At 45.1% G+C, this 18,223-nt stretch overlaps 1 protein-coding gene across 1 annotated transcript; it reads right to left on the bottom strand.

Annotated features, from left to right (window-relative positions):
- Window positions 1-2,172: 2,172 nt before the first annotated feature.
- On the bottom strand, window positions 2,173-3,078 carry LOC138088773 (oocyte-expressed protein homolog). Its single transcript, XM_068984105.1, has 3 exons — window positions 2,916-3,078; window positions 2,594-2,773; window positions 2,173-2,252 (listed from the first exon to the last, which is right to left on the bottom strand). Exons 1-3 carry the CDS (start codon window positions 3,076-3,078, stop codon window positions 2,173-2,175), a joined length of 423 nt encoding a protein of 140 aa, XP_068840206.1.
- Window positions 3,079-18,223: the final 15,145 nt, after the last annotated feature.

Raw genomic sequence — 18,223 nt, 5'->3', positions numbered from 1 at the left:
ATAGTAATTGGTTTAACTACATACAATAAAATTTTTGTATGCAAAAATCTTGAGCAGCAAAGGGGTGGACAATATTGGTTTTAATGGACCATTATTTGTTATAAAAGCTTATACAGATAATAAAAACCTTTATCTTCAGAGTTGAAAGAAGTAATGACAGGAAAGAATAAAGAAAAATGTAAAAAGCTTTTAACAAAAAATGTGAAGCAAAGTAGAATAATGTTCAGTATCACTTGTAATCAAAGATTTGTGTTGTTGTTCAGTCACTAAGTCATGTCCAACACTTTGTGACTCCACGGACTGTGGCATGCCAGGCTCCTCTGTCCTCCACTATCTCAAGTGATTGCTCAAATTCATGTACACTGAATCAGTGATGCTATCTAACTACCTCATTCTCTGCCACCTTCTTCTTTCACCTTCAATCTTTCCAAGAATCAGGGCCTTTTCCAATGAGTTGGTCTTCACATCAGGTAGTGAAGCTTCAGCCATCAGTCCTTCCAATAAACATGCAGGGTTGATTTCCTTTAGGATTGACTGGTTTTATCTCCTTGTAGTCCAGCTGATTCTCAAGAATCTTCTCCAGCACAATTCAAAAGCATCAGTTCTTCAGTACTCAGCCTTTTTTATGGTCCACCTCTCACATCTGTACATGACTACTGGAAAAACCACAGTTCTGACTATACAGACCTTGGTTGGCAAAATGATGTCTCTGCTTTTTAGTATGCTGTCTAGGCTATTATAGCTTACCTTCCAAGGATCAAGTGTCTTTTAATCTAATGGCTGCAGTCTATTATATGCTTATAAAAGAAGGTTCACTGCAGACTCTGAGTGTGGATAAAAGAAGACTTTACTATGAGTAAAGTTAATGCCTGCATATGTGTGTATGTGTATGGGGGGAGGGCTGTTGTGTCCAACTCTTTGTGACCCCATAGACTGTGGGTTGTCAGGCTTCTCTGTCCATGGAATTTTCCAGGCAAGAATACTAGATTGCCATGTGCTATTGTTCCAATATTGCCATTGCCATTGTTCCTTCCCAACCCAGGGATGAAACAGGCGTCTCTTGTGTCTCCTGCACTGGCACACAGATTCTTCACCACTGTCCCACCTGGGAAGCCCAAGATTTGTGTGTGCTTAAAATCCTTGCAAAGTGCTACTATCCCTTACTGCCAAGGGGTGAAGAAACTGCCAGAGCTAAATTAATTAATTCCAACTTTGTGTCTGAAACCATGGAGCTCTTGGCAATCATTCCTCCAACAATTCTGCTTCCTGAAAGTGGAAGCAGCATGGGGTTGGGACTGTTTTGCACAGACTGGTCACATCACTGTATAGGTAACAGAAGAACAACTCAGCCCATGCAGGACACCTGCTTGGGGAGGAAGTGGGGAGACAGCTGGGGACACAGCTGGCTGGAAGGACACCACTCAGTGTACCAGCTGCCCTGGACCCTGGCTCCTCTGGTGAATTACAGCCCCAGCAGAAGAGAGGAATGCTGATCACCTCAGCTTGCATGTTGAAATGCCCTCCCATGTTTGAGGTCAGAGACTCCACTCTAAGAAAACACATGGCACACAGTGCTATTCTGAAGCCAAATACTAGCTTAAAAGTGAGAGCCTCACAGGAGAAGCATTGGCATTACCTAAGAGCTTGTTAGAAATGCAAATTCACAGGCCTGATGTACTGACTCAGAATCAGTGCAGAAGGGGCTGAGGAAGCTGTGCTGCAGAAAGTTCTCAAGATGATTCTTAAAGTTTGAGAACAAATCATGCAAAAGAAACTCAAAGCTGATTGACCCTGCATTTCTGGCCTTTGCATGTAAGGGCCTGAGTCTGACCATAAAAATCATAAAAGGGTTAATAGCTTCAAAATGGTAACAACTAAGAAAAAAAAAGAAACCCATCACCTAATAGCCTTTTACCCACCTCTCACATCAAGACATGAATGAACAGTCTTTTATAAATTTGCTTAATTTTGAGTAAGCAAAGATCTTTATGTCTTCGGACAAAAATGAAATTCATTTATTAACTAGAATGGCACAAACTCAGGTTTGAAGCAAAATAATCAAACCACTATACTTCATCAAGACAGAGGGGAAAAAAGCAGAGATTTAAGGATATTTGCTTCTCTTGAACATTAGCAGCAGAAGCAGGGCTGTTCTCACGCTCCTGACAGCATTCATGCAACAGGATGCTGGGGCACCTGGGGACCCGGTGCCTGGGCCTTCAGGAATTCCTCGAGTTGTTCCATCTTCTCAGCTGGATAAGGAAAAATGCTGGGTTTCAAACTCCTCCAAGGGGGAAGGGGTGTGCTGGCAGTATCATGTCTCGGGCTGGAAGCTCTGAACTTAGGATCTGAAATTAGTGGACTGACGGAGCTGAGGCCAGCACCGGCAGGTAGGTGTCTGAATGTACTTCTCAGCTTTGCTTTCTCAGGGTCCTGCTTGGACTCCTCTCTCAAGGGAGGCCCAGGGATCACCAGCAAAATGGAGTTGGGACACTGCTCGGAGTTTTGGGAAGACGAGAGGCTGGAAGGAAGTCAGGTAAGGCCAGGCAGTTCCCCCTGCCTTCCTCCCAGGCGTGTGTGCCAAGCCCCTCACCTCGGGCGCGCAGCTCCCGGTGCACTGACGCCTGGCTCAGAAGCACGCTCTTCACCTGACGCTGGACTGCCGGCCGCGCGAAAACGGTGACTTCGACCATGTTCCTAGCGTCAACAGCGTCCACCATCAGCAGGGCCTGGCTCATCCACTCCATTTCTGGAACCAAGGCTCGGTCTGGGCCTGAAAACAAAAGGAATGCCGGAGAAGAGTGCGGGTGAGGGGCAGGAGACGCTGGCCACGAAGGGACGTGACGGCCTGGGACCCGGCGCGGCTCGGGGCCCTAGACCGCTCTGAGAGGCCCGCTAGGCCCAGGGTCGCACACCAAAGATCGAGTCGGCCAGCCACGCCTCCAGGAAGAACACCAGCGGATTCCTCAAATCCTGCGCAGGAAACCACCACGGCCGGATGCGAACCCGTGGCGAGGGAAGCGGGAACCCCAGCAGCCTGTCCCCGCGGGCCTCGGAGTCGCCAGCGTCGTCGACCATGCTCCAACCACAGGCGAGAAGAGCAGCTCTGGCCGGACTCGGGGAGGCGCGAAGCCTGGGCCATTTACTGCTCCCGGCCGGCCCCGCCCCCTCCGGTGCGCATGCGCCCAGCCACAGCGCGGCCCAGGGGCGCGGGTTTGCGCTGGTATTCGGGCGCCTTGGAGCTCCCCCATATGCGCCGCGCGGTCCCCTAGCATCGTCCCACCGTGGAGCCCTGGAGGCTCTAGGAGGCGCCGCCAGGCGAATAACGGCCGAAACCGAGGCGTCCGTAGTTCTGGATCGTGTGATTGCATGAAGTGGGGTCCCGTCCAGGCCCGGTCGGGCCAGACCGCGGGCGGGCTCCTGGAATCCGTATCTTCTCTCTTATATTCTGACTCTGGTTTGTTGCCGCTTCAGAATCATTTCTACAAGTGCATCGTGTCTAAAATGCAGTCATCAGACAATGGTCGTTCCAAGAGATGTAGCAAGTGGAGACAACAGTCGTTTACTTCCAAAATCCTCAAACAGCGAGTACTGATGAACATGTATTCTCAGTGTTCTTAATTTTAGTTAAAATTTTAAATTGTGAAGATTTCTCACAGTTTAAAAAGTTGTTTAATGCTCATGTACCCCCTTCCCTCGCCTCATTTAACGAGATGTTAATATTTCCCGCATTTGCCTTCTCTCTTCTTTAAAACAGATGCCACTAGAGACCCTTCCTCTCTCCCCACAGGAAATTATTGTCCTGAAGGTTGTGTGAGTAGCCCGCGCGTGTTCCTGTTCTTTCCATAGTGCATTTCTACAAGTATTGTTTGGTAATTGTTGTATAGATAGCATCTGCTGTACAAACGACTGTATAGTTACAATTAGTTAGGATGTGTTTTTTTTTTTTACATCTTTTTAATGAAAGATGTTGATTATTCACGTAAGGGGGATGGTATTAATGGACTGAATTCCCTCATCTGCATCATCTAGGCCTTAACAGTAATCCAAGAGGAGATATTGAATCTAGCTTTACTGAATACTTTTATTTCAGTTTAATTTTTTAAATGAACATAATAATACATGCATATTGTAAAAAAAAAAAGCCTTGAGGATATAAAGTAATATGAGTAAGTTCTCCTTTTCATATATTCTCCCTCAATCTTACTAATTATTTTTCAATCATGTATACTGTGAATGTCTTCTAGTTTAAATTGTCTTTTCACCTTTCTTAAGGTGTTTTTGAGGAATACAGTTCATAATTTTAATATAGTCAGACTTATCAGTCTTTAAGGTAAGTTCATTGTGTCTTTCTTAAGTCCTGCTCTCCCCTGAGGTCTAAAGACATTCTCTATACTTTCCACTAAGAATGCTCAAGTTTCTACCATAACTTTAAAATTCTTGAACCACCTGGGGTTAATTTTTTAAGCTGGGCATAGTATAGATATAATTTCATATTTTTATAAATTATTAATATATTTCCTTGAGTCATTCTCCTCAGAATGCATCCAACTTGAGGCCTCTTCAAATTCTATCCCTGAAAAATTTCAGACTCCTACATGTAGCACGAGTTAGCCACAAGGCTGGTTTGTGGTAGTTAATTATTAGGTCAAGACATACTTGAGAAAGGCAAGGTCATGAAAAATTCCTTTGGCATTCCCATCTGGATGGCAAAGTTTATTTCTGATTTAGTTTTATTTTGGAAGTATAGTCATTTGCAGTCTTATACAGAGAATGCACATTGTTTCCTACACTTGTTGAACTTTGAGTTTTAGTAGCTGATCCGTGTCAGCTTCCAAACAGAATTGCAAGGTTTTTAGGATTTAGCTGAATCTACCAAGGTGAATCAGTTCCATCATTTTATACCTCTAAAGCATGCTGATTTGACTGTGACTGGTGGGCGAGAGAGCATGACTTGAATACTGGCTCTAATATTTTCTAGTGGTGTGACCGAATACGAGTTATTTGAACTTTCTGCACTTGCTTTCATTTTCTCTTGCTTATCCCTGGAATGACCATTCTGAGAGTATTTGGGTTCAGTCAATAAAGTATGTGATTGAAAGTATTAGATGCTCAGTCGTTTCCAGCTCTTTGCAACCCCATGGATTGTAGCCTGTCCATGGAATTCTCCAGGCAGGAATAATGGAGTGGGTTGCCATTTTCTCCTCCAAGGGATCTTCCCAACCCAGGGATAGAACCCAGATCTCCCACATTCTTTACCATCTGAGCCAACAGGAAATCTTGAAGACAGGCTTCCCTGATGGGGAATCAAACCCAGGCCGGGGTGGTGAGAGTGCCAAATCCTAACCACTAGACCACCAGGGAGTGTCTGGTTTTGTAATTTCTCATTGAGAATCTCTGTTCTTCACTTTATGTAATCTTCAGTTCTCAAGATGTAATCTCTGTATAATGAAAAATGTAACAAAGCATGTGTTTTTTTTTGTACCAAATAATAATACCAAAATGTACCTCACAGATAGTTAGAAAAAAGTGGTCAAAATGAGGAGAATGAACTAGTAAGGTGATATTAAATCATTCAGACTAGAAGCAATCATGTAGGAAACGAATGCAATAAAGGCTGTGTTCTGAACAGTTGAGGACAGTCTTCTAATCCTTAGGAACATCTGGAAACAGTAACTACATACTGGTTCCCCTGGATGGATAAATTAATAAATAAGGAGATATTATACCACTCTACTAAATAATATTCAGGCAAAGTAAGAAATGAAAATCATTACTGACAAGCTATTTAGAATATAACAATAACTTACAAAGTACATTTTAAAAATATTATGGTTAGTGTACATTCTGAAAAATCTAGTTTGCAATCCCCTCTTATCTATCCTGTCTCCTCCTTCCCTATATAGTTAACTATTTGTAATTTTGGGGAGATCTGGTTTCAATCCCTGGGTTGGGAAGTTCCCCTGGAAAAGGGAACAGCTACTCACTCCAGTATTCTGGCCTGGAGAATACCATGGACTGTATATTCTATGGGGTTGCAAAGAGTTGGACAAGAGTGAGCGACTTTCACTTTCATGTTTCCATTAAGAAGACATGTGAAGAAGGGGATGACAGAGGATGAGATGGCTGGGTGGCATCACTGACTCGATGGACGCGAATCTGAGTGAATTCCGGGAGTTAGTGATGGACAGGGAGGCCTGGCGTGCTGCGATTCATGGGGTCACAAAGAGTCGGACACGACTGAGCGACTGAACTGAACTGAACTGAACTGAGGTAAGAATGTGAGAATTTTTGCTTTTACTTTTTTTGTAATATTATTAGATTGCTGCAAAAATAATTGCAATTTTGCATTGTTGAACTTTGCCATTTGATATTGGAATACATTCTTAAATAAATATGATTATGTTATATATCATTTTAACGCACATTTCTCACTTTGTCTTTTTTTGCAAATGACTTATTACTTGCTGTTTATTTTATATTTATTTTACACTATTGAAATGATGTTAGACAAAAAAGCAAAATTTCCAGTGATGTGTTTTTATTTGAATTCAAATGGTTGTAAAGCAGTGGAGACAACTCACAACATCAACAACACATTTGGCCCAGTTCAGTTCAGTTCAGTCACTCAGTCGTGTCTGACTGTTTGTGACCCCGTGAATCGCAGCATGCCAGGCCTCCCTGTCCATCAGCAACTCCCGAAGTTCACTCAGACTCACGTCCATCAAGTCAGTGATGCCATCTAGCCATCTTATCCTCGGTCATCCCCTTCTCCTGCCCCCAATCCTTCCCAGGATCAGAGTCTTTTCCAATGAGTCAACTCTTTGCATGAGGTGGCAAAGTATTGGAGTTTCAGCTTTAGCATCATTTCTTCCAAAGAAATCCCAGGGCTGCTCTCCTTCAGAATGGACTGGTTGGATCTCCTTGCAGTCCAAGGGACTCTCAAGAGTCTTCTCCAACACCACAGTTCGAAAAGAATGAAACTAGATCACTTTCTAACACTGCACACAAAAATAAACTCAAAATGGATTAAAGATCTAAATGTAAGACCAGAAACTATAAAACTCCTAGAGGAGAACATAGGCAAAACACTCTCAGACATAAATCACAGCAGGATCCTCTATGATCCACCTCCCAGAATTCTGGAAATAAAAGCAAAAATAAACAAATGGGATCTAATTAAAATTAAAAGCTTCTGCACAACAAAGGAAACTATAAGCAAGGTGAAAAGACAGCCTTCTGAATGGGAGAAAATAATAGCAAATGAAGCAACTGACAAACAACTAATCTCAAAAATATACAAGCAACTTATGCAGCTCAATTCCAGAAAAATAAATGACCCAATCAAAAAATGGGCCAAAGAACTAAATAGACATTTCTCCAAAGAAGACATACAGATGGCTAACAAACACATGAAAAGATGCTCAACATCACTCATTATCAGAGAAATGCAAATCAAAACCACAATGAGGTACCACTTCACACCAGTCAGAATGGCTGCGATCCAAAAATCTGCAAGCAATAAATGCTGGAGAGGGTGTGGAGAAAAGGGAACCCTCCTACACTGTTGGTGGGAATGCAAACTAGTACAGCCACTATTGAGAACAGTGTGGAGATTCCTTAAAAAATTGCAAATAGAACTACCTTATGACCCAGCAATCCCACTGCTGGGCATACACACCGAGGAAACCAGAATTGAAAGAGACACATGTACCCCAATGTTCATCACAGCACTGTTTATAATAGCCAGGACATGGAAACAACCTAGATGTCCATCAGCAGATGAATGGGTAAGAAAGCTGTGGTACATATACACAATGGAGTATTACTCAGCCGTTAAAAAGAATTCATTTGAATCAGTTCTGATGAGATGGATGAAACTGGAGCCGATTATACAGAGTGAAGTAAGCCAGAAAGAAAAACACCAATACAGTATACTAACACATATATATGGAATTTAGAAAGATGGCAATGACGACCCTGTATGCAAGACAGGAAAAAAGACACAGCTGTGTATAACGGACTTTTGGACTCAGAGGGAGAGGGAGAGGGTGGGATGATTTGGGAGAATGGCATTCTATCACGTATACTATTATGTAAGAATTGAATCGCCAGTCTATGTCTGACGCAGGATACAGCATACTTGGGGTTGGTGCATGGGGATGACCCACTGAGATGTTATGGGGAGGGAGGTGGGAGGGGGGTTCATGTTTGGGAACAGATGTAAGAATTAAAGATTTTTAAATTTAAAAAAAAATTAAAAATAAATAAAAATAAATAAAAAAATAAAATGGGTAATAAAAAAAAAAGCATCAATTCTTCTGAGCTCAGCTTTCTTTACAGTCCAACTCTCACATCCATACGTGACCACTGGAAAAACCATAGCCTTGAGTAGACGTACTTTTGTTGGCAAAGTAATGTTTCTGCTTTTCAACATGCTATCTAGGTTGGTCATAACTTTACTTCCAAGGAGTAAGCGTCTTTTAATTTCATGGCTGCAGTCACCATCTGCAGTGATTTTGGAGCCCCCCAAAATAAAGTCTGACACTGTTTCCACTGTTTCCCCATCTATTTCCCATGAAGTGCTGGGACCGGATGCCATGATCTTCGTTTTCTGAATGTTGAGCTTTAAGGCAACTTTTTCACTCTCTGCCCAGGAAGTGCTAAAAAACATACAGTGCAGTGGTCATTCAAGAAATTTTGCAAAGGAGAGGAGAGACTTGAAGATGAGGAGCACAGTGGCTGGCCATCAGAAGTTGACAATGGCCAATTAAGCAATCATCAAAGCTGATCCCCTTACAACTACAGGAGGAGTTGCCAAAGAATTCAGCATTAGCCATTCTACCCTCATTTGGTATTTGAAGCAAATTGGAAAGATGAAAAAGCTCCATAAGTGGGTGCCTCATGAGCTGACAAAAAATTATCATTTTGAAGTGTCATCTTCTCTTATTCTACACAACAATGATGAACCATTTCTTGATTGAACTGTGACATGTGATGAAAAGTGGATTTTATATGACAATCAGCAGTGTCCACCTTAGTGGTTGAACTGAGAATAAGCTCCAAAACACTTTCCAAAGCCAAACTTTAACCAGAAAAAAAAAAAAAGATCATGGTCACTGTTTGGTGGTCTGCTGCCAGTCTGATCCACTATAGCTTTCTGAATCCCAGCAAAAGCGTTCCATCTGGGAAGTATGCTCAGCAGATCGATGAAATGCACCAGAAACTGCAATGCCTACAGCCAGTATTAGTCAACAGAATGGTCCCAATTCTTCTCCATGACAATGCCTGGCCACACATCACACAACCAACACTTCAAAAGTTGAGTGAATTGGGCTACAAAGTTTTGCCTCATCCACTGTGTTCACCTGACCTCTTGCCAACTGACTATCACTTCTTCAAGCATCTTGACAACTTTTTGCAGAGAAAACACTTCCACAACTAGCAGGAGGCAGAAAATCCTTTCCAAGAGCTCTTCGAATCCTGAAGCTCTGATTTTTATGCTACAGAAATAAACAAACATTTCTCATTGGCAAAAATGTGTTAATTGTAATGCTTCCTATTTTGATTAATAAACATGTTTGAGCATACTTATGGTTTAAAATGCATGGTCTGAAACCACAATTACTTTTGTAGCAACCTAATACATGTATTTTATTGTGCTCTTTTCCCACCAAGTTTTTTGTTTTGAAAAACTTTAAACCAATGGAAAAAAATCTAAGAACATTAAATTTACATTCTATACCTTTCATTGAGTTTCACCAGTTGTTAATGTTTTGTTTATTTTCTCTCTTTACCTGCACATACTTTTTCATGAAATTCTGTAAGTGGCAGGCATCATGACTTTATCTCAAGTACTTCACCATTACCTTTTAAAAGCAAAGACATTCTCCTATGTAACCATGTAAAATTGTTCACTCAGAAAATTTAACATTAGTCTAAACTCTTATCTAATATATGATCCAACTTCAATTTCCCAGTTTTTTTCCAATGGTGTATTTTTAGCTAATATAGAATCAGTCTCTGCTGTTGTTATTGTTTAATGACCCTGACATTTTTGAAATATTTTAAATTTTTTATTGTGGGAAATTTCAAACATATATAAAGGTAGAGAGAATAGTATAAATGAATGATCAAAAATACTAGTCCCACAACTTCAAAAAAATATCAACTCATGGATTATCTTGTGGGGAAATAAAGATCATCCAAATGGGAACAAGTGAAGGCTTTTTATTAAGAGGTTGCTATAGCAAGGGAGTTAGCTACCATCATTTGTGTTGGCAGAGTCTCAAAAGCGGACAGAGGAGAGGGAAAAGTTTATATAAAATGAAAAAAAGGTGTGCCTGAAGGAAGAGGTGTTGGCCTGGGAAACTGTAGGTGGGCTAACTGGAAGCAGAACATTGTATGTGATTGAGTAGGGGTGCATATTTGACTTTCCCAGCTGGGTCTCAGTTGATCCCAAAGGAAAATGAGTGAAGCTGTCAGTCATTAATCAAGTCCTGGCCTCTTGTGTTGATTGTCATAGGCATTGTTTGCCTTCCTGGACTGAGTGCTGCAGAATGTGAATCAGAATTCTGTTTTTATGTTTGGTCTGGCCATTGTCTGTATATTTAAACTCCTGGTCCCTGCTTTGACTATTCTCTCATGTGCTGGAGGTAGGTGAATTCAGGGACAGCTGAAGACCCAGATCTTCACTGCTTGGAGATTGCTTCTCTGTCTTCATGGTCAACTGTGTTGCAAGATCTGCTTGCCCTTTTTGTTCTATCATCATGGAGATCATATGATGAGAGAATGAATGTAGAAGCACTTCAGACTCTGGATAGAATGTTTCAAAAGAAAATTCAGAGAGCTTTACTTGAGATGAACATTTTACTGAGTGAGAAACAAGCTTGAAGCTCCACACTGAGCAGTTACAGCTTAGCTTGTGAAGCATGAGGAAGAACAACCATGTATCATGTATTGTGATTGCAATTGCCAGAAACTTACACTCTTTCTAGAGCACTAATGGTGGCTCAGACGGTAAAGCGTCTGCCTACAATGTAGGAGACCCAGGTTCAATCCCTGGGTTGGGAAGATCTCCTGGAGAAGGAAATGGCAACCCACTCCAGTATTCTTGTCTGGAGAATCCCATGGATGGAGGAGCCTGATAGGCTACAGTACATGGGGTCGCAAAGAGTCAAACATGACTGAGGATTTCACTTTGTTAACTGTAGTTGATTAGCTGGGTTATAACAACATGAATAAAGCTTAAGTTTTGTTTAAGGTCAGAGTCAGCACTTCAGGGAAATCAGAACAGTTCTAAGTTTTAGTTGAACGACTCTTCAGTGTTTGGTCTAGGGGTGTATTCAAACTGTGGCCTCGGCCTCCATTTTGGTTTCTCTTTAACAATTACAGTGGATCAACATATGACCACTATGATAAAAACAAGAACAACTACTGATTCCTGTAAAAAGATTTGGAACCAGTATCCCAACTGCTCCAGCTAGGCCAAGAGAACAAACCCAATAGACCATGAGAGTCATTTGCTTTTTCCTTAAGGCAATACATAGCCATTCCATCTTGCCTGTTTCATTGACCATATACTATGACAAGAAGTATGAGCAATGACACAGACAGCACCATGACCAGCCAATAAGGAATCCAAAGCAATGCAGTTGTCCATCACTACTCAGGCCAGTGAGTTGAGAAACTGATCTCTGTTCCATCTATAGCAGACATGGTATAATTAGTAACCTCTGCCAAAGTTAGTGATAGGTTTCTTCCAATCTTTTCTATTTGTGTGGTTCCTACCAATGGGGTGGCATCCAGTCCCATCACTTCATGGCAATTAGATGGCGAAAAATGGAAACAGTGACAGATCTTATTTTTTGGGGCTACAACATCACTGCAGATGGTGAGAGCAGCCATGAAATTAAAAAAATTTTGAAGAAAAGCTGTGACAAACCTAGACAGTGTATTAGAAAGCAGAGACATCACTTTGCCAACATAAGTCCATCTAGTCAAAGGTATGGTTTTTCCAATAGTCATGTATGGATGTGAGACTTGGACCCCAAAGAAGGCTAGGTGCTGAAGAATTGATGATTTTGAACTGTGGTGTTGGAGTAGAGTCTTAAGAGTCCCTTGGACTGCAAGGAGATGAAACCAGTCAATCCTCAAGGAAATCAACCCTGAATATTCATTGGAAGGACTGCTGCTGAAGCTGAAGCTCCAATACTTAGGCTGCCTGATGTGAAAAGCCAACTCATTGGTAAAGACCCTGATGCTGGGAAAGATTGAGGGGAGGAGGAGAAAGGGGTGACAGAGGATGATATCACCGACTCAATGGACGTGAGTTTGAGCAAACTGGGAAATAGTGTAGGACAGGTAAGCCTGGTGTGCTGCCATCCACGGGGTTGCAAAGAGTTGGACATGACATAGTGACTGAACAACAACCAATGGGGACACTGCTCTGACTGTTCTCATAAATAATCAGTAACACCCTGGATTGTGTGCCTGAATAATCAAGAAAGTCTTCATTTTGGTGGGAATGCTAATTGGTTCAACTACTGTCACTCGAGAGGTTTTGGCAGGATTTTTGATGAAATGCTGTGTGTTTAAATCTTCCATGTTTTTAAGGCTTTTTATGAATAATATTTTTAATTTTTCCTTATAGCTGGGAACAGCTATAGTTCTCAGTTTCGGTATGGAATAGTTTTGGTACAGAATTTAAAGTTTAAATATTTAAATTATATATATATAAAGCTAGTAACATATTCACCCACTCCAGTGTTCTTGCCTGGAGAATCCCAGGGATGGGGGAGCCCGGTGGGCTGCCGTCTCTGGGGTCGCACAGAGTTGGACACAACTGAAGCGACTTAGCAGCAGCAGCAGCAGTAACATATTCAATGGTATATCTTGCACTCTATTGAATGCTTCCACAATATTGAATGCTTTCAGTCTTTCAAAATTGGAGGAAATACAGGAACCGTGAAGTGAACACATGATCTTAGAAAAAGAGCAACTTCAAGACAAAATACGGCATAGATAACTTCTGTAAATGAAATTCTAAGTGGTTGAGCATTTGTATTACACCAAGAGCTGATGGTTAAGGGAAAAGTAAAATAAAATTAATACTGAGCAAAAGAATTAAGAACGAGGTAGGAAAAAGCCCGGAAGAGAGAAAGCATGTTGCATAGGGTCACCTGGGATGGGGCTTTCGGAGTCTGTGTCAGCTCTCTGTCCCCAGTCCGCCCCTCAAAGACTTCTGAGAAAACTTAATCAACTGTGGAAGACATAACCTTAAGGAAAGCAAGATCTAGCTACTTGCCTAAGTCAATAAATATTTAAAAGCATTATTAGCCTAATCCATAGATATGATTACATTGCTGTAGGAAAGAAATATTTCTATTTCCCTGAGCGCTCACTCACTTGTGCTGAATTCTTCTCTGACTGCTGAGTTCACTACCTTCTCTGTGTTCAATTCAGCTGTGGACAGGATGGCACCCTGCTCTTATCCTCACCCCTAAGACCCAGGTAATCTGCCCTTGTCAGACACGAGCAGCACCCCCTCGCAATCCACCTGCTCACCAGCTGCCTTCACCGGGCAGCTGTTCTCCGGAGGGAACCCGGCCCTGGGCGGTAAGTGGCTGCCATCACGCCCAGAAAGGCCTTGTTTGCCTCTCCGCCCCGGGGCTGTGGGAAACCCACTGGTCCTCGCTTCTCCGCCTCCCCATTCCTGGCAGCCCAGCCGCTTTGCGGGGCTGGGAGGGCAGGCAGTTTCCGCCACGCCTGGAGGCTGAGAAGGGGCTCTGCCCAAGGCGGTGGCTGCCGGAGCCAGAACACCTGTCCTCCTAATCAGGCTACTTCTATCGGTTGCAGGGGTTCTGCGGTGGGAGAGTGGTGGGAGCAAACTGATACCCCACAGAGCTCTAAATAGCCAGAAGATTTAAAGACCCAGCTTTCCATCCGCGTTTGAACCGAGAGACTGAGCAGGAGAATGTGGTATGTGGTTAGAGAGCCGCGTAGGTGCCCAGGGCGGCTTTCAACAGTAGCTCAGAATGGGGAATTATTCAATTATCGTTAGATTTCTTGCAGCAGGAAATGACAACCCACTCCAGTATTCTTGCCTGGAGAATCCTGTGGACAGAGGAGCCTGGTGGGCTGCTGTCCATAGGGTCACAGAGTCGGACACGACTGAAGCGATTTAGCAGCAGCAGCAGCAGCACACTGAACCATTATAGAATAGCACAGCAGCTGAATGTGGGCTCTGAACACAGACCGCCTTGGTTTTAGATTCATTTTCTGCCAACTACTAGTTGTGTCCACGGCTGTAATAAGAGGATAATAGTACCTATAATATTTGTTAGGATTAAGTTAGTGAATACATAGCAGATTTTAAAAACAGTGCCTGGTTCACAAGGTGTTCAACAAATATTAGCCAATATTGACTCTCAGTAAAAGCAGTAGCCAAGATTATTAGAATCACAAAAATATAAGGACATTTTGAAGATAACAGCAAACCCCAGGCTTCTTCTAAAGTCTCTTGTTTATATTTCTTTATATAACCATCCAACTCTGAATCATTCTGGCAGCAATTCCAGTCAGAACCTTGTTTTGCTCAGCTGATTACCATCTACTCACCTCCACAACTTCATTATCACTATCTGCACCTTCCCGCAGAGCCAGATGCCAACAGCTAGCCATGAGTACTGGGCATATTACAACCTCTTTCACTTAAGAGCAGGAGCAGGTCAAAACTCCTATTGCCTATTCAAGATGTAGCCCGGGGCACCGCCCTCCCCCCGCCCCCGCCCCCCCCCCAACGCCCTTACCGACCACAGCCGGCTGGTGCTGCTGGGACCATCCTCAAAGCGCTGCTGCCGCCTGCTTCCTGGCCTCCCGGACCATCCCTCCTCCTCCCTCAGGCCCGGGTGGGGTCTCCTCCCCCAAACGGAGCGCTGGTTCAGCACTCATCTAGAGAGATCCAAGGTGCTTCGAGGACACAGTGGATTATCCAGGTGTTGGTCGAGTGGTATCGATGCAGCCAGGACGCAAGAGAGAGGCTTGGGGTGGGTAGGGGACAGGCCTCTTTGTAAATCTGTGTGGGAAGGGAAGTTTTTGCCTGTCTCCCCGAAAAGCGCCTGAAGCTGACTTCTGCGCCTCTGAGAACTGAGACTCTCCGGGAGAACCATTTAGCGTTCATCCGTACACCCTGCGTGTGGACAGAGTTCTGCCTGCGGGAGGAACTGGGGCCTCCTGGCCTTTTTTAGGGCTGTGGGATGTGGAGGTCGCATGCATGTTTTAAACTTCATATCACGTGCTTCTGATTCTAATTTGGCTGCTCTTCTGTGCGGGCAGCTCAGACTGGAGGAGGCCAGGAAAGCCCTGGAGACTAGGAGGAAACTGAATCGTGTTGTCGAGGCACCCTCCAAGCCTCCGGCCCTTTGCGGGGCGAGCCTGGCTGCGGACTACAAGCCCCAAATCCAGCTGTACGGGCCCCCAGTAAGTCGGAAACAGGTGCTCGCACGTCCCGGCTTTGCTTTGGGTTTCATTGTTTCTTAATGCAAATCGATTCACTTAGGACTCCCCGCTGATCTGAGAGTTAAAAAAGGGCGCTTCTGTTCTGACGGGCTGGAGGGAAAGTGGTTTCCCTAGAGGTTGGGGTCAAGGGTAGGAGAGAAGAGGTAGGCCTGGCCTGGAGTCATCATGCCGTCTTTGGGGTCGCACAGAGTCGGACACGACTGACGTGACTTAGCAGCAACATGACCCGGCTTTAAAAATGGGTTCCTCACTTTACACACCGGTCTCAAGATCTGAGAGCGGGGGAGCGGAATGCCACTCCTAGCCCTGGAATGAGGCTATGTTTAACCTCCCCCCTCAACAGTGGCCAGTGGGCAACCCAGGGCCCTGAGGCCTCCCTGGGGCACGCGACCATTGCAGGGAACGTCCACGTTGAGACCCGTTGGAGGCTCGTGACTGCTTCCGCTGAACCCGGGCCGCTCACACATCAAGATCGGGAATTTCTCCAGTTGACCTATAGACGGAAACGCCATTTGGGAACTACGGCTTGGCGGGCCCTGGCGACCCGCCTCGGCTCCCAGGAGCCCAGGCTTGCCCGAAGTAGTCCGGGACTCTCTTTAAACCGATCTGCCTCACAGGCATGGGATTCTGTCCGCATAGCCCAAGGGCCGGAAAACTGGACGTGAACCAAAAGAGCCTGGAGAACCACACCGATCAGAGGATCTGGGAGGATCAGACGCGGCCAACGGGCCTTCTCCGTCTCCTTCCCACCAGGAGACCGGTTTAACCCTCCGCTGCTCTTCCAGAGGAGGGAGGGTGGGAGCAACTGGGACACCAGGGTCAGGCGAGAACAAGACAGACAAATCTTTCCCTTAAATGTCTACAGTCTCCTATAAGGGGCTGCCCAGGTAGCAGCAGTAGTGAAGAATCCGCCTGCCGATGATGCAGGAGACTTAAGAGATGCGGGTTCAATCCCTGGAAGATCCCGAAGAGGAGGAAATGGCATAACCCACTCCCGTGTTCTTGCCTGGAAAATTCCATGGACAGAAGAGACTGGCGGGCTACATACAGTCCATGGGGTTGCAAGGAGGCAGACCCGTCTCAGTGAGCACACACAGGAGGGTGGGAGCGGGGCAGAGGGACACCCCGACTTCCCCCCTTCCATCTTACCTTGCGTGAGGTCTTCAGGGACCTTGTGGAGGTGTTTCCCCCTGGCAGAGCGCGCAGAGTGGAGTGAGGGAGTAATCGTGAGCCCTGGAAAGCTCCCAACACCTCGCGGAAAGGTGAATAGGGCTGCCGTCTCAGGCCACAGCCCCAGTTTGTCTCCACCCTACCTGTCCTAGTCCTCCAACTTGCCCAGAGGCCAGGAGCGCGCAGCCCTTTCCCACATTCCGGCGAGGAGCAGTTGCCTCCTTCTGCAAAGGACAGTGGCTGAGCTTGTCTCTAGGCGGCAGGAAAATCGAGATCCCTGCCAGGTTCATGGGGTCCAGAGTTTGCATTTGCAGCAGGATCTCGGTCAGTTGCTTGAAGTGCAGGATTTGGTGCCTGGGTTGTGAGCTCGGCGAGGAGGGAGTAGGCCGGACTGCTCTGGGAGCGGGAAAACGACTGTACCCGCGGTCGGGAGCGCGGGAGGTGGAGGAGAGGGCCGGGTGGAGCGTGCCCCACCTAGAACTCACCTAGGATCTCTTCCGCCTCCTCCATGGGCAGGTCGAAGACCACTTGCTTTACAGGTGTTCTCCTTGGAGCCTGTCGAGAAGGAGGCGCAGGTCGATGTGTGCCTGACACATGAATACAGATAAATACTCCTCCTCTTGGGACGAAGCCCCCACAGTGTCCCCACAGTGGACTCTGGATACCACAGCCCGTGGGAACCCGCGAAGCCCCCCCGGGGGGTGGGGCCCTGGGGTTTTTGGCGCAGGGCTTGGACCACCCCAGTAACCTAGTATCAGGCCAGACCTGGTGCCAGGGGGCCGGGATTCTCAAGGGTGTGCCTGTTGCGAGCCGACGAGCCCCGGTACTTAGGACCCAAGTGTTCCCGGAGGACTGCTCTGCGCTGGCCCCGCCTGCCCCTGGCGGTGCTGCCCTGGGCTGTCCAACTCAGTCCACAGGAACCTCTGGGGACTAAGGGATCAAAAGCACAATTGGATCTGCTTTTGTTTGCTCAGATAGGGTGTAGGTCATTGAGAACTGAGACCAAGTCTTCTACTTCTAGGTATGCCTACTACATTCCTGGCATGAAATGTTTATGGAAGGAATAGAAAAATGTGCATTTCAGCTCTACCCTTGCCGCTTATTGGATTTGTGACTTGGAGAAGTGTATGTAACTTCTTTGTTCCTCGACTTCCTCCTCTGTAAAATGTGGACAGTAAAAATACTTGTAGGCACATTTAGGAGATTAAATAAACATTGCCTGCAGAGAACTCAGCACAATTTCCAGCTCACACTATTTTCCTAGTTCAACAGATAATTACTATGCACGACGATGTACTTGCACACTTAGACTGCCTGTGACATTCTGCAGACAACAATGACTAGTTGCTCTGAATCCCGGAGCCTACTCCACTTCCACTTATCCTTTGTGGTACAATCTCTGAGTCCAGCTACACTCACTAGCTGGGTGCAACCTTGGGCAAGATGTCTAACCTCTCCGTTTTTCAGTTGTCATCAATAAATGGGGTTGGTGGTGATAAAAGTCCTTCCATCTTAGAGTTGTGAGGATTAAATG

The sequence above is a fragment of the Capricornis sumatraensis genome, chromosome 11 (genome assembly GCF_032405125.1).
Source record: "Capricornis sumatraensis isolate serow.1 chromosome 11, serow.2, whole genome shotgun sequence".
Lineage (NCBI taxonomy): Eukaryota > Metazoa > Chordata > Mammalia > Artiodactyla > Bovidae > Capricornis > Capricornis sumatraensis.
This window is presented reverse-complemented; position numbering and strand designations above follow the sequence as displayed.